At 39.1% G+C, this 15115-nt stretch overlaps 1 protein-coding gene across 9 annotated transcripts in view; it reads right to left on the reverse strand.

Moving 5' to 3' along the window:
• Positions 1 to 15115, reverse strand: part of LOC109399236 (small conductance calcium-activated potassium channel protein) — an 807467-nt gene that overhangs the window by 525282 nt on the left and 267070 nt on the right. For all 9 annotated transcript variants that reach the window (XM_062859436.1, XM_062859434.1, XM_062859433.1 and 6 more), the window contains exon 2: positions 8723 to 9709. In XM_062859436.1, the coding sequence (XP_062715420.1) occupies positions 8723 to 9613 (891 nt within the window). In that variant the 5' untranslated portion in view covers positions 9614 to 9709. The remainder of the gene's footprint in view (positions 1 to 8722; positions 9710 to 15115) is intronic.

Consider the following 15115-nt stretch of genomic DNA (forward strand, 5'->3'; position numbering starts at 1 on the left):
GTGGCGTTTCGGTTTTATCACTAGTCGTTTTAATCACTACTCGCCCGAATTCACGGCTTTCTATTCGATTTTATCACGATTTTCGTTTCGTTTTTATCACACTTGTTCTAAAACATTCCGAAATCAATAGAAAACCAATACAGCATTGCCCAGTCCACCAAAACTGTTCAAAAATGTGAACTACGACTCATACATTGTGCAGCTGAATGATTTTGAATAAAAAATTTACATATTTTTCTCGTTTCACTAAATTCACGGTTTCGTTTATATCACGGTAAAATTTTTTTTGATCGTGATAAAACCCAAAAACCACTGTAGTGTGATCGCGCGGTAGTTCCCGCAATCCAAATTGTCGCCCTTTTTGTAGATGGGGCACACGATGGCTTCCATCCATTCCTCTGGTAATACTTCCTCCTCCCAAATCTTGGCAATGACCTGGTTTAGTGCTCTCACCAGTACTTCTCCACGCTTGCTTGGTAGTTGATGTGCTCCAGCGGCTTTGTTGTTTTTCAATCGGCTAAATTCCTCCTGAGTGTAGCAACATTCTCGCCCATGCTGCATTCGTCTCGATTTCAACTGTTCACATTCGTCGTCATACTGTGATTCGGAGTCGCGAACCCTAGTGCTGCAGTCGAGGTATACCTACACTACCCGCCATAAATATGGAATCGCATATTACAACACTCATACTGAATATTGTAGCACCCAAAAAAGTTTGGCATCACCCTAAAATGTGATTATTTCAGGTTTTTGAGGCACAAATCACATATGACCCCCCTAATTCTCTTTCGAAATGCAACTCGTACCCACAACCTAATTGGTTCTAGGTTTACTTTATTTTTCCTCCTTATTATGGGTGATGCCAAACTTTTTGGATGCTGCAATACTGATTATTGCAACGATTCCATATTATTGGCGGGTGGTGTATGTCGGATAGCATGTCCCTCCAGCTATCTTCAAGTGTAGCTGCGCCAAGCTGCTCTACCGTTTCCAGGGCCACTGTTAACTGCTGCGCGTAGTCTTGAGTCACTTCTGCGTTTTGCAGCTGCTCGATGTTGAGCCGCGGCGTTCGACTACGACCCATGGTTGATAACTGACGAAAGTTTTGAGCACATGCATACAACGACAAGGTAGTGATCCGAATCTTTATTCGCACTGTGGTATGTGCGGACATTATTGGTTATATCCGATTTGGTTTAGTTGATATGGTTTTCTGTTTGGTGGTCGGGTGATGTCCAGGTCAGGTGGATATCTTTGCGGGGGAAGAAAGTGCTTCGGACTACCATACCACAGGAGGCTGCAAATTTTACGTATCGCTGGCCGTTATTCATTCAATTACCGGTCTGTACTTTTCCTCCCTTCCTACCTGCGCGTTCATATCGCCGACAACGATTTTCACGTCACGCGGCGAGCAACCATCGTACACTGAACGGCGGCTTGCGGTAATGATCAGCATAAAAATGTTTTTAAATTTACCATGGCAAAACATGATCATCGACCCACCAACGCTTATTGTGTGCGTTTTGTTTCTTCTTACATCAACCGGTTTGATAGCCGAGTGGTAGAGTGCGAGCCTGGTGTTGTCAAGCTTCTTGGTTCGAATCCGGTTGCCAACAGAAACTTTTTTTAATTGAAAATCGAGTCCATGGTAAAATTGAAAACATAATTCTGTTGAATTGAAACGAAACTCAGTTTGCACAAATTTAGTGGCGTTGTGTATTTAAATTGACCCTCAGAATTGTAATTTTCACCGCAAGCTGCCGTACAGTGTATGTTTTCTCTAACTGCGCGTAGAACGCTTCTTTCTCGTCATCCGGTCTTCCTTCGTGTGGGCGGTGCACGTTGATGATGCTATAGTTGAAGAAACGGTCCTTAACTCTCAACATGCACATCGACAGCTTTGGTAGAAGGTAGCCACTCGATGTCCGCTTTTCCACACTTTCTGTCCAGTGATGTCGAAGTTGCAGGGCTGTAATTCGTCGTTGATTATCCTATCTCATCCTGCGAAACCAAGTGACTTGCAATTTCATGATCCAGGTTTCCAATCGTTGATTTTTTTTGTCACCTGGGCCATTGCCGATTGTATCGAGTCGTATTTTCTCCTATGTTATTCGCAATGGAGATTTTTACGGATGACTTATTGGCCCTACGCCAACACTCCTGTCTTGCTGGAGGGCCATCGTGCCAGTTCTGTTTAACATCCTAACCAACACGCAGGCGTCTACACTGTACGGCAGCTTGCGGTGAAAATTGCTATTCTGAGGGTCAATTTAAATACACAACGCCACTAAATTTGTGCAAACTGAGTTTCGTTTCAATTCAACAGAATTATGTTTTCAATTTTACCATGGACTCGATTTTCAATTAAAAAAAGTTTCTGTTGGCAACCGGATTCGAACCAAGAAGCTTGATAACACCGGGCTCGCACTCTACCACTCGGCTATCAAACCGGTTGATGTAAGAAGAAACAAAACGCACACAATAAGCGTTGGTGGGTCGATGATCATGTTTTGCCATGGTAAATTTAAAAACATTTTTATGCTGGTCATTACCGCAAGCCGCCGTTCAGTGTAGAGAATCCCTATAGATTTTTAAGCAAACATTGAACTTCACAGTACATACTAGGTTCCAACAGGATTTTTTCAAAATTCTGTATCTTTGTCAAAGTTTATCTAGTAGAGTCCATATAAGTAGTTAGGGACTAATACCGAAAATCCAGGGGCAACATGGGAGAATTTTGAGGAAAACGTGTGAAGAAATGTTAAAGTTTATAATAAATCAATTTATTTCGATTTTTTTAAGTACACATTGACATGAACCCTTTTAAGACTGAAAGACCTATTCAGACTATCAATCAGGCCAGAATCGGTTCCGATAAGAACTCCTATGGAACATTTTTGGAATTTTTTACATCTCTACCGTTCTCTGACTCAAAATTTATGATGTTTCGTGATGTTCCAAATAGCAATGTGCCAATGACCATCAATGACCGCGTTCAAATACTCCGGTACCAATTTCTGTAAGGTCCCAAAGGGGACACTTGCTGATTTTCTTGTAACTCCACCGTTCAACGGGTTGTTTCTGTGCCTACGATTTTACAAGATATCTTCGATATCTCAAATCAAGAATAACAAGCAGGCATAGGATAGAGTTGCACGAAATTCTGAAAATGTTAGCTTTGAGGAACTCTACAGAAAAATCATGAATTTTGAGAACAGTGAAATTTTGAAAGTATCCCTCAGGGTTCCTCAGGGTTCCTACCGGAAGGCTGGAACAGGTCTATCCGTCCTAAATATCAATGTCTGCTGTGTATATGTGTGACAAGCAATGTATTAAGTACCTATAGGAAAAACCCCTACGAAGGGGGGAGGGGGGTTGAAAATTCGCAATTTTAGCGTGACGTACTCAATGGATGCTCCCATAGAAATGTATACAAACCATCCAAGACCCCCGTTTGTACATCTTTTACACTCAAATCACGCCCCCTTCTCAATAACCCGAATTAATACACCCTTCTGCATCATGTAAACCATTTCGTTTCTCCTTTTATAGATAGACAATTAATACCGTAAACCGGGGTCAAATTGATCAGCGGGGTGAAATTGATCATTCGGGTACTACATTGTTATGCTATACTAGGAACTCTTAACCCATATCCGCCCAGCGTCCTATAAATAGGACAGTCCATTTGATGTGAATTTTTTTTTCTCCTCTGTTGGGGAATTTAAGCCACTGCGTCCAATAAGCTGAACTTTTGTGGCATAATGTGGCATGATGTGAATATCTCCCGAATTATGCAAAATTTTTGAATATTTTCTTCAGATAAGATGTTCTCGACATCCATACCTTGCTCATAGTGGATAATATAGTCTGTGACTGGTTCACTAGGTGGCGTAAACGATGCTCCAAGATTCCATATTGTCACGATCTATGAGCTTCATTTCCAATGCAAGAAAAAAAATTATTCCCCTGGAATCTTGAGAATGGTTAATAATTTATAGTTCATTTCTTCGGCAGAGTTGTTAATCAATACATTCAAAAGTCGATTTATGTATGATTGTATGTTTATATGCTTGTATGTTTATATTTTTGTATGTTTGTCGATTTGTATGTTTATATGTATGTACGTATGTATATACATAACCAGACGCGCCAACTTGGTCACTTTATTGGGGGGGGGGGGGGGGGCAAAGTCGGGTTTTTCTGATTTTTTGTATGAGAAAATTGAAAAATCGTCAAATATTGGGGGGGGGGGGGCAAAACCATGCTTGCCCCCCCTAAGTTGGCGCCTATGTACATAACGTATGTTCCGGCATAACTCTGGAATGCGTCAAGAAATTTCAATCAAATTTAGCATGTGGAGGTGGTAGTAGGGGTATTGGAATTCAAGATGGCGGCTTAGATTCCAAGATGGCGGCCAAAATTCCACAATGTATGCCATTTAACGGCAATGCTGCTTCGGATACTATGCAATATAGGTATCTATCGATCGGGCTTCTTGGGTAGAACTCAAAAATGAATATCCGACGCCATTTTGAAATCCAAGATGGGGGCTATAACCAAGATGGCGGTCATGGTAGTTTGAGCTATGATACCATGCAATATGGGTATCTATCGAGTAGAACTCGAAAATGTGTATCCAACGCCATTTTGAAATCCAAGATGGCGGACAATATCCAAGATGGCGGCCACGGAATGGTAGTATGTGCTATAATACCATGCAATATGGGTATCTATCGATCGGGCTTGATCACTTGATGCTATCATGCAATATAGGTATCTAACGATCGGGCTTGATGAATAGAAGTCAACATTTGATTAAATTTTGAAATCCAAGATGGCGGACATATCCAAGAAAGTAGTTTCAATTCTACACCTTTTTTTGCCGAGATTTTTTCAAGCAATTCTAGATCATAGAGACATCTTCTATGGTTCTTGCAGAAATTCCTTCTCAGTTTCAAGCCGGCATTCCTGTAATGATCCCTCTAAGGATTCCATCAGGTATTTTTACGGGATTCCTTCAGGAATAAATTCAGGAGTTTTGCCAGAATTGCTTTAGAAAATCCTGAAAGGATCCTTACAGAAATTCTAGCCAGCATTCATTTATGGATTTCTGCTAGAATTACTTCACAGATTAATCCTAGTATATTTTCAGTGGAATATATTTAAGTGGAATTCTTTCAGGTATGCGTCCCGGGATCCTTGCTGGCTTCTCGAAAGTTTTTCAGGCATTCCTCTTGAGGTTTATACAGCAATTCCTCCCGATATTTCTTCTGTGATTATTTTAGGGTTTCCTATCAAGCTTTCAGCTGAGTTACCACTCAGGATTCTACCAGATGTGCCTCCCAGAATTCCTTCAGTAAATCCTCCCGGGATTCCTTCAGCAATTTCTACCGGGATTGTTTTGAAAATCTTGAAAGGTCTCTTTCAAGTTTTCTTGTCAGCATTCCTTCAGAGATTACTGCTGGAGTTCCTTTAATCATCCCTTCTGGGATTTCGTAAAGGATTCCTTTAGAGGTTCCTGCTAGGATTGTTCCAAGAATTCCAACTTGTATTCTTTCAAAGATTTCTGTGAAACTTGAGAATTTTGCGAGATTCTTTTAGGTATTCATGCCAGGATACCTGCCTGTGTTCCTCCAAATATTCTTCCCGTTTTTTGACATTGCTACCAGGATTTCTTCAATTATTCTTCCAGTGAGTCATGTAGCCGGAAGGCACATTATCTTTTCCATGTAACTTTGATAGTGCCCAGAACAACACCATAGAACCCACATATTGTTCACGAATAAAAAATCACGGAATAGTACAAACACAAGTGGAGAAGCCGTGTAGTGTATATCTGGTTGAAATTTTATATCAAAGCATGGAATGATGATGAACCTGGGCGAGTTAGTGGAATACCTGTAAGTACGAGACACTGAAGAAGACCTTTTAGTTGAGGTCAAATACGTTTCTGTCAGAGGACGCAAATTCTTAGTACAATTAAAAGGCACGATTTTCTTTTTAATATATACAATATTTCTGAAAATGTTACGTATGATGAGTACGTTAACCTTCCGTAACTCGCGCGGTTGACTACCTGCGTCAACACCACGCTAATGCTGAGTACAAAAAGCGAGATTTTTTCAACGTGTTGTACAAAATACAACAGCGCGATCGTTCGAGGGTTAAGAGAGTTCGTGGGGTACTGAATGATAAAGTCAATTACATTATCAGAAATCATTATCTGTGTAAAATCTAACTTCTACAGTATTTTAACGTTTAGCTATGCTACACATAGCGAGCACTCTTTATTTATATTTTTTAGACAATTAAATTTGAGAAATGTTGAACACTGCAGTTGAAACTACCATCGTGCGAGGCTACTTTTGAAATGCGGGGCAACTTTGGACACTTTTGAATATGATTTTTTTGAATTTTAAATATAGTTCAAATCTGTTTTATGTCTTTGGGACTATTATGAAGCAATAGTTTTTCCTTCATTTGGTTGAAATTATTTTTCAAACAGACCGTTTATTGCTTGTCTGCTCGCGAAAAATCATTGAACAAACCTATAAAATAAACATAACGTATCAGAACATTTGGTCTGTAAGCATTGTTTCTACAGTTCATAAATTTCAAAGGGTTGATCAATTCATTCAAAATGTATCAATGTAGCATACACAATCGAATATTTGTATCGTTATACATTATAAATGACCGTTTCACCTAAATAAAGGATTGATGGTCCCTTTTTTCAGGCTATTTAGATAAAGCAATATCACGCTGCTCATAATATCAAAGGTAGCACAGAACCATCTTAAAACGCATATATTTATTGAAATCATGTCTGATATTGTATACTACAGTATTGGTACAAAGAAGTTTTCTAAATAACCCTGGAATTTGAAATGCAGTTTTGTTATAGATAAAAATGTCCAAAGTAGCCCCCATCCGGAACCATATGAGATGTGCCCGATTGGTGTATGAACAACTTTTTTGTTTATCGATGGATTTAGTTCAAATTTTGCATACATCTTACATACATACTCACGATTATTATGTGTAAAAATTGTGAGAATCCATTCACTACTCTGGGAGTTATAATGTCATAAAGTTGAAAAACGATAAAAAAAGTGTATAAAGAAGCCCCGCACGACGGTACATGCAATTACAAGGGCCTTTTTTATCTATATTAACGAGATTTTTAGCCCTAGGCTAGTTCATTTCGGGACCCACGATTTACTTCCCTACCGAATAAAGAACTCACATTTTGCGAGTTTGTCGGGAGTGGAATTCGATCCCAGGTCCTCGGCGTGATAGTCAAGTATTCTAACCATCACACCAGGCCCTTGCATAGTTTTAGGTATTTATCTGGTTAGATTTCTGTACCAATTTATAAGTCCTTTTTTATTCTTTTTTAAGTGTTTATCAACTCCCTCACTTGCTTAGAGCTGCATTGTATCTATACGAATATAATGATAGCGTAGAAGTTGTGCTGAAATAGAACTTGAGAAAATTATCAGATATTGAGGACCTACAATGAAGATTTTTTTTTTTGAAATACACCATAGACTTCCATTTTTTTTCGTCAAATCATGCTTGTTTTATTGAAACTTGACCTTTAATAACAAGTTTATTTGAAGATTTAAATTGTGAGACACCTTGGGCGTTATCGGGTTAAGCGTCGTAATGATTTTAAACTTTTTACGTCATCTGATTCATAGATGTCTAGAGATGAGTGTAGACTTTTACTTTCATAAAAAAAATAGTTTCGCCTTATTTTTTTAGGAATTTGCAATGTATTTCTCATTTAAGTGAAATCATTGCTACTAAACAATCGATTGATAATAGGACTTCTCGTAAAATCTCTATTTTAACATTTTTTGTAGCCTTCGTTGGGAAGTTATGAAGCTAATCAGAACACGAAATAGTCGAAAAAAAAGTTCATTTTATAATGAATTAGTCATTTATTGTGATAGAAATTACTTATTTCAAACGCCTATAGGCGTAAGGGGAAATTTCAAAATTTAATTTTGCATTTTTAGCATTAAATTTACTAGTTGTAAGATTTTAAATCTGTTATTCGGTTTGAGAATAGCGAAATTAAGCGGAGAAGGGAATTTTCCTTTCCAACCGATGCTTAATTGTATACTGATCAATTTCGCCCCAAAGAGGCAATTCCATTTTTTGATTTTTGGAGTTATTTAACTTGAAGTTTAAATTTGTTGAACAAAATTCTGTCACATGGTTCCATGAAGATCCACTGGGTACTGGTTTTACAGAAAAACATCCGCTTATAAGTAAATTTGTCATCCCATTCCCTCAGTACAATATAGAAAAAAAAATCGATCCCTTATGAACATTCCACCATGCGTCTCCACAAAACACGAGCACGAGCCAATTCCAACTGTAACGCTATAATATAATCCACTTTATCTGTAAATCCAACAACGGCACCTGAAAACGGGGAAAATAGAAAACTCCGAATGCGAAAGCGCTTCACGAGTGTCCCGGACCATTCGGAACGAGCGCTTTCTCATTCACATCACCATCGCAATTTGAAAAACCAACAGTTCGCAAAAAAACAGTAGCTTGCACATCAATAAGTAATTATTATTCGAAACACACAGAGCAGCACAGTATACCACACCACATTGTATCAGGAAAAGTCATAAAAATCTGATCTCGCTGTGCGCACACACAAAAACAAGCATGCCAGTGCGGAAAGCGTTCAACATACCTGTTTGAACTGTCGCATGCCGCCGTTGATTCGCAGGGAATCCGCCGCTATGCCAGCGATGCCGTCGCCAGGTTCGCGTAACTGCCGCAGCGAGGAGCTCGGGTGCGCACAGACATGCGCACACTGGCTGCCACAGCAGATATGCGAACTGGCTTCGGGCTGGGAGCTTTGGCGGATGATTCTGGACCCGGATGTGGGCGACGACGTAATCAACACCGGCGGGATAGTCGAGTGCTGAACCGTCAGTCGACTGTGGAGTGCACTTCGGACGCTTTCTTTCGAAACTGAACGGGTTAGTTGTAGCGAAGACACCGGCGTAGTGGAGGCACGTCTATCACAATTGCGGCAGGCACGACATCTGTTGTAGGGTACCAGTTGATATCCACTACCACCTGTTGCTGCTGTCCCCCGACCATCGCACGAAGTAGAAGAAACAGCAATCGCCGGTGTCTCGAGTCGGCAGTGCATTTCGATGTCGGGAACGGAGCGTGCGTTGTGTTGATCATCCTCTCCGTGTCCACTTTCCTCCGAACCGCCCAACCCCGTCGCCGACAGTTGGGGGCTAGCTAGATATGTCGATGTTCGGTCTTGCCGTATGAGAATTGGCTTGTTGGTATTACTACTATTATTTCCGCCAGTGGCAGCGTTGGCACCGGGGGCCGGCATTGTTACCGGGCTAGTCGCACTTGTTGTCGACTGTTGATTTGTTGGTCCATTGAAAGAGCTATGGGATGCCATTCTAGATTTGCTAATGGTTGATATGATACTTGATCCCGTAGTTGTCGTTGTGCTGCTGCTGTTGTTTGCTGACATTAACAGTAATGAAGCGGTTTCATCGGAGCTACCGTAGCCCGAGTTGCTAGCTGGGTCGGCATCATTTTGGAGGGACATTGCTTCGACGTTGTCGTTGCTTGTATGTTTCCGACCGGAAATTCACACGTTCGGCTTGCACCGCTTACCGTCCGCAAAGGGCGGGTTTTTATTTTTCTGTGATGGGAGAAAAGAGAGGAAAAAATATAGTGAGGTTGATTTATCCGCAAGCCAATCTGGGTGGGAGCACGGCCAAATGAAATTGAAAAGGATTAACATTGGAAGTGGTTTGAGTCGTACGCTTTTAAAAATGAATAAACTCCGGGGGTAATCCGTGTTCCAGTTTCAGTGATGCATGTGCGGATCAAGGGCCAATACAAAATGGATTGACGTTTGCATTCGTGCTTATATGATAATGAAATATCTATGAACAACAACGGATATGCGTTCTTTTTTGTAACGTAAATTACATTTTGTTGCAAAAATGAGAGTCGCAAATGAGCATAACGATGCACAATGGTCCGAATCCACGTTTTAGAAGGAAAACACTTCCTATATCTGTTATCGATTATTTTGGATAACTAGTGTCTTCAAAGAAGTTGTTTGCAATTGTTTGCTACATCTTTTCCCAAAATGTTTGGTTAGGCAGGTCCACGTCAAACTGGAATACAACTTTTAAATTTGCAGTCATATGCGAACTAGTTCTTCGGAAAAGTTTTAGGCAATGTTATTTTGAACAATTTGACTTTAGATTATGGTGTTCCAAAATTGCCCATTGTCAGAAAAATTGGGGGCTCATCCTGTAAATGATAGCTAAGGGTGTAAAAAACAAACTTTTGTATGACGGCAACTTTCAGAAATGGCATTTACAGGTCGCCCCAGCGAAATTTTTGAAAAATTGCCATTTTTCATAATAAAAATCTAACAAATATTTATTACCGTACAAAAATTGGCAAAATCCCGCATTCCCAAAATATTTGGCAAAAGGTTATTGCAACCATAACAAATTGCAAATGCTCCATAAAATATCAAAAAGCGCTCCATTAAGAATGAACATATGTTCCATGAAAATGTGCAATGTTACCTATAAATAATTGAAAACGTTCCATACTTTATAAAAAATGTGCCGGTAAAACATAAAATTTTCTCATTAAAAGTGAAATTTTGCACCAATAAATAATACTGAAATGATCCATAATAAAATACAAATGGTCCATAGAAAAATGCAAATGCTCCATAAAAAAATAAAATTGTACCCATAGAAAATTGAATATTGCTCCATAGAAAAATAAAATTGCGCCATAAAAAATTAAATTGCACCATAGAAAATAGTCAAATGCTCCATAAGTATTATCAAACTGCACCACATGAAATACAATTTGCTCCATAAAAAAAAAGAAAATTATCCATAACTTTAAACATTTGCACCACTAAACCAGTGTAATGTAAAGCAATTCAGGCCTGTCGAATTAAATTATGAGAATATGCTATTCATGGAGGATTTTCAATTTTTCATGGAGAAATTCATATTTTCTATGGTGCACTTTGATAATACCTATGGAGCATTTGTCTATTTTCTATAGAGCAATTTCAATTTTTTTATGGTGCAATTTTATTTTTCAATGGAGCAATATTCAATTTTTTATAGATACAATTTTATTTTTTTATGGAGCATTTGCATTTTTCTATGGAGCATTTGTATTTTATTATGGAGCATTTCAGTATTATTTATTGGTGCAAAATTTCACATTTAATGAGAAAATTTTATGTTTTACCGGTACATTTTTATAAAGTATAGAACGTTCTCAATTATCTATGGGCAATGGAAAAGTGGCGCTAAACTGCACGAGCAGATTAGGCCTAACTACCGTCGGGGGCAGTGATATTGAAGAACTTTGACTGCCCGGTTTCGAGTCTAAAAACTAACTAACTTGATTTATTCTTCCTTTCTTTTTACAAAGCTTCTGTATTTACTTTATCTTCATTTTGGTGCCGTGGGCACCGAGTAGTTTTCTGCTGAATCGCTCTGAGGTTTCGGGTGTCCGCCGCTCAGAGGATGTGCTGCTCTTCGTTGGTGCTGGGTGCACCAAATCGTCCGTTGTATTCTGAGGTGTCGGGTGACATCCACTCAGACGTTTCTTCAATGGTGCTAGTCGCACCTATTCTGCTGACTCAAACTTCCAAGTTTCTTCTCTTCGTAACTGCTTCCAGAGCCTTGAGTCGGCTCGCGTTGCGCCGCCACTTCCAGATGACGACGACGATGATGATGACTACCAGAAATGCGCCGTCCATGGAGTATGACACGACGTCATGCGCGGTGATTGAATTTGAGATAGTTTCGCTATCTCCGAATGGCCACATGTTGATTCTGCTTCTGCTGGTTGTTGATGTGAACTGTATTCCACAATTCACGATGTGTTGATTTATATTGACCGGGTGGACCTTCTAGTGGCACATTTTCTGCTGATAGAGCGTCTGCTCGGCTCTTTAGGTGCGCATTTGTTGATGGTGCATGTTCGCTGAGAACCTTATTGCTTTTAGGTTCCCACTGACGCTTGCTTTTTAATTTGAATGATTTTAGCTATCTCCAGGCAACATTGCATATTTTCATGGAACATATGTTCATTCTTTATGGAGCGCTTTTTGGTTTTCTATGGAGCGTTTCTATTTGTGTATGGGTGCAATAAATAGGCTACAGATTAATAAAGATTCAAACTAAGGACTGTTCAATTTATAAAACGGACAACTTGCTTGTGCGATATCTTTTTTATTTTTCAGTATAATCATTATCAGTTTTTTGCATAATTTTCTATAGCTATTCTCGAATGTAGGAAAAATATAACATTAGGCAAAATGTAATTTATTGTGTAACTGAAGCGGTTTTCGTAAAACATAAATAAAAAGCTATTTCTCAAAATTCGACATAACTTTCCACATACTTAACATGCACATTTTCAAGAAGTTTTCAATGTATTGGAATCTTATACTATTCTACCAAAGGTAAAGCTCAATAGTTGGGCAGTAATAATACACCAATAATTCTCCAGCTTGATATAGTAAGTTGCCTTGTTTTCATAGAAATTATTAAAAAATGTTCATTTAAGTCCTGTGTTGCAATAGCATCACCGATTCGGCTGAAAATTTGTCCAGAGTAGTAGAATATTGCTCTCTGAATGATACGCGAAGAAAAATTTACTTTAAATTGCATTTTTCATCAAAAATTTAACTCATAAAGATGGTCATATTAAAATAATTCATATATTTTGCTCCATTGATGCAGATTTTCGACTCTAGCGAATCTTGTTTTCATTTATTTCCAACAAAGTTGGTCCTATGTTATTGTACACCTTATTTAATAATAATCGGATGCAAATTTCTTATTTCCAACATCATTGTTATGCAATATTTGCATTAGGTTGCATTGTTATTTGGAAGAACCTTCCAAAAACGAAACTGTTTTGATTACTGTGTCTGTAATGACCCACAGTAACCAAACCAGCAATGCTATTAAGAAGCAGTTTTCAGCATTTAAAACCACATTATTCCTACTTTCGACTGAATGCATGAAAAAAAAATGTTTATTTAATATTTTCATACCCTTTTTGCTTTGCCATTGAATTTTATTCAAAAAATTGAAAATCACTTGAGACTTTAATATCTCAACAACTAATTTTCCAATTGAGTTTAAATTTCGCCCGAATGTTTATTACTCATGCTGCTGCAGCATGGCACATACTTTTCTGATATTAAAAACGATATACTGTATGTGAACAATAATGTTATATAGGTATATTTTCAATTTTCAGCAATCGAAAAATTTACCTTATTTAACACCTGACCGATTTTCCATAAAATAAAACTATTTTTATTCGATACAAAAATTATTACCATAATGAGAGATGATGTACTGAACAACGAAGCAAGGGTGGTTAAATTTGAACTACGCGTCTTCTTTTTATAGCCTTGTAAAGTTGTCCGTTTTATAAATTGAACAGTCCTTATGTACTAGGGAAAAATAATTAACGACATGTTAAGTAGGTAGCTTTTGAATACCGAATTTTTGGTTTTACTGTAAGTGTACACAAATCATCGTTTTGCCTTTCTCGTACACCAAGGTGTACCGAAAGGCTATATGTTCACTCGAAAAATGAAATCTTGATAGAACCCCCGGAGGGCCAAGTCTTATATACCAATCGACTCAGCTCGACGAGTTGAAATGATGTCTGTGTGTGTATGTGTGTATGTATGTATGTATGTATGTGCGTGTGTATGTGTACAAAAATGTCATCTCACTTTTGGACAGCAAATATTATCCGATTACAACGCTTTTGGTTTCAATCGACGAGAAATATTATCCCATTGTTTCGTATTGAAAATGGTTTGAATCGGTCCAGCCGTTCCGGAGTTATGGCCATTTAGGTGTTCCGGACCGGTACCCCAGGAAGGGGCCATCAAACCACGACATTTTCGATTATCTGATGAACGGTAAGTAGGAAAATAGTCGCAGACTATATCTGAACCGGTAGTGTTCCGGAACCGGTTCCGGGTGTCCCGCCGGAAGTGGCCAAATATAAAAGTGAACCGAACCCATGCCTTCGACACATCAAATCGCAGCTTTTTGTATAACCTTATGAACGGTAGACAGGAAAATGGTCTCGGACCATATCTAAACTAGTAGCATACCGGAACTGGTTCCGGGTGTATCGCTGGAAGTGGCCAAATATAAAAGTGAAACAAACCCATGCATGCGACACATCAAATCGCAGCTTTTTCTATAACCTGATGAACGGTAAATATGAAAACAGTCGCAGACTATATCTGAACCGGTAGTGTTGCGGAATCGGTTCAGGGTGTCGCACCGGAGGTGGCCAAATATGGAAGTGAAACAAACCCAAGCATGCGACACATCTAATCACCGCTTTTTCCGTAACCTGATGAATAGTAAGCAGGAAAATAGTCTCAGCTCATATCTGAACTGGTAGCATCCTGGAACCGGTTTCTGGTGTCCCGCCGGAAGTAGCCTAATTCATACATGCGACACATCAAATCGTGGCCTTTTCGATAACTTGTACGATCAGCAAAAAAATAAGCTAAGCCCACATTAGGAACTACTGATAGTGTTCCGGAATTGGTTCGAGGTGTCTCGCTGAAAGTGGCCGAATGTAAGGGAGAACCAAAAAAATATTCGTGACACAGCAAATGGCTTTTAAGGTATCCTGATGAACGGTTACCAAGAAAAAATATCTCAGATCATGCTTGGGAAAACTAGTAGTGTCCCGGAATCGGTTCCCGGTGTCCCTCCGGATGTGGTGAAATATAGAAGGGAACCGAACTCCATGCATACGCTTCATTAAATCGCGGTTTTCCGATAAGCTGATGAACGGTTTTCACGAAAATCACCTCAGATTACGTTAGAGACCACCGGTAGTGTACCACAACCGGTTTCAGGTGTCCCGCCGGAATTGGGCAAATGTAAAAATGAACCGTGTAAATTTTCCGGAACCGGTTAAGGGTGTCTCACTGAAGTGGACTTTTATATAAGTGAATCAAACCCATGCTTGCGGTACATCAAATCGCTTTTTT

The sequence above is a fragment of the Aedes albopictus genome, chromosome 3 (assembly GCF_035046485.1).
Source record: "Aedes albopictus strain Foshan chromosome 3, AalbF5, whole genome shotgun sequence".
In the NCBI taxonomy this organism is placed as follows: domain Eukaryota; kingdom Metazoa; phylum Arthropoda; class Insecta; order Diptera; family Culicidae; genus Aedes; species Aedes albopictus.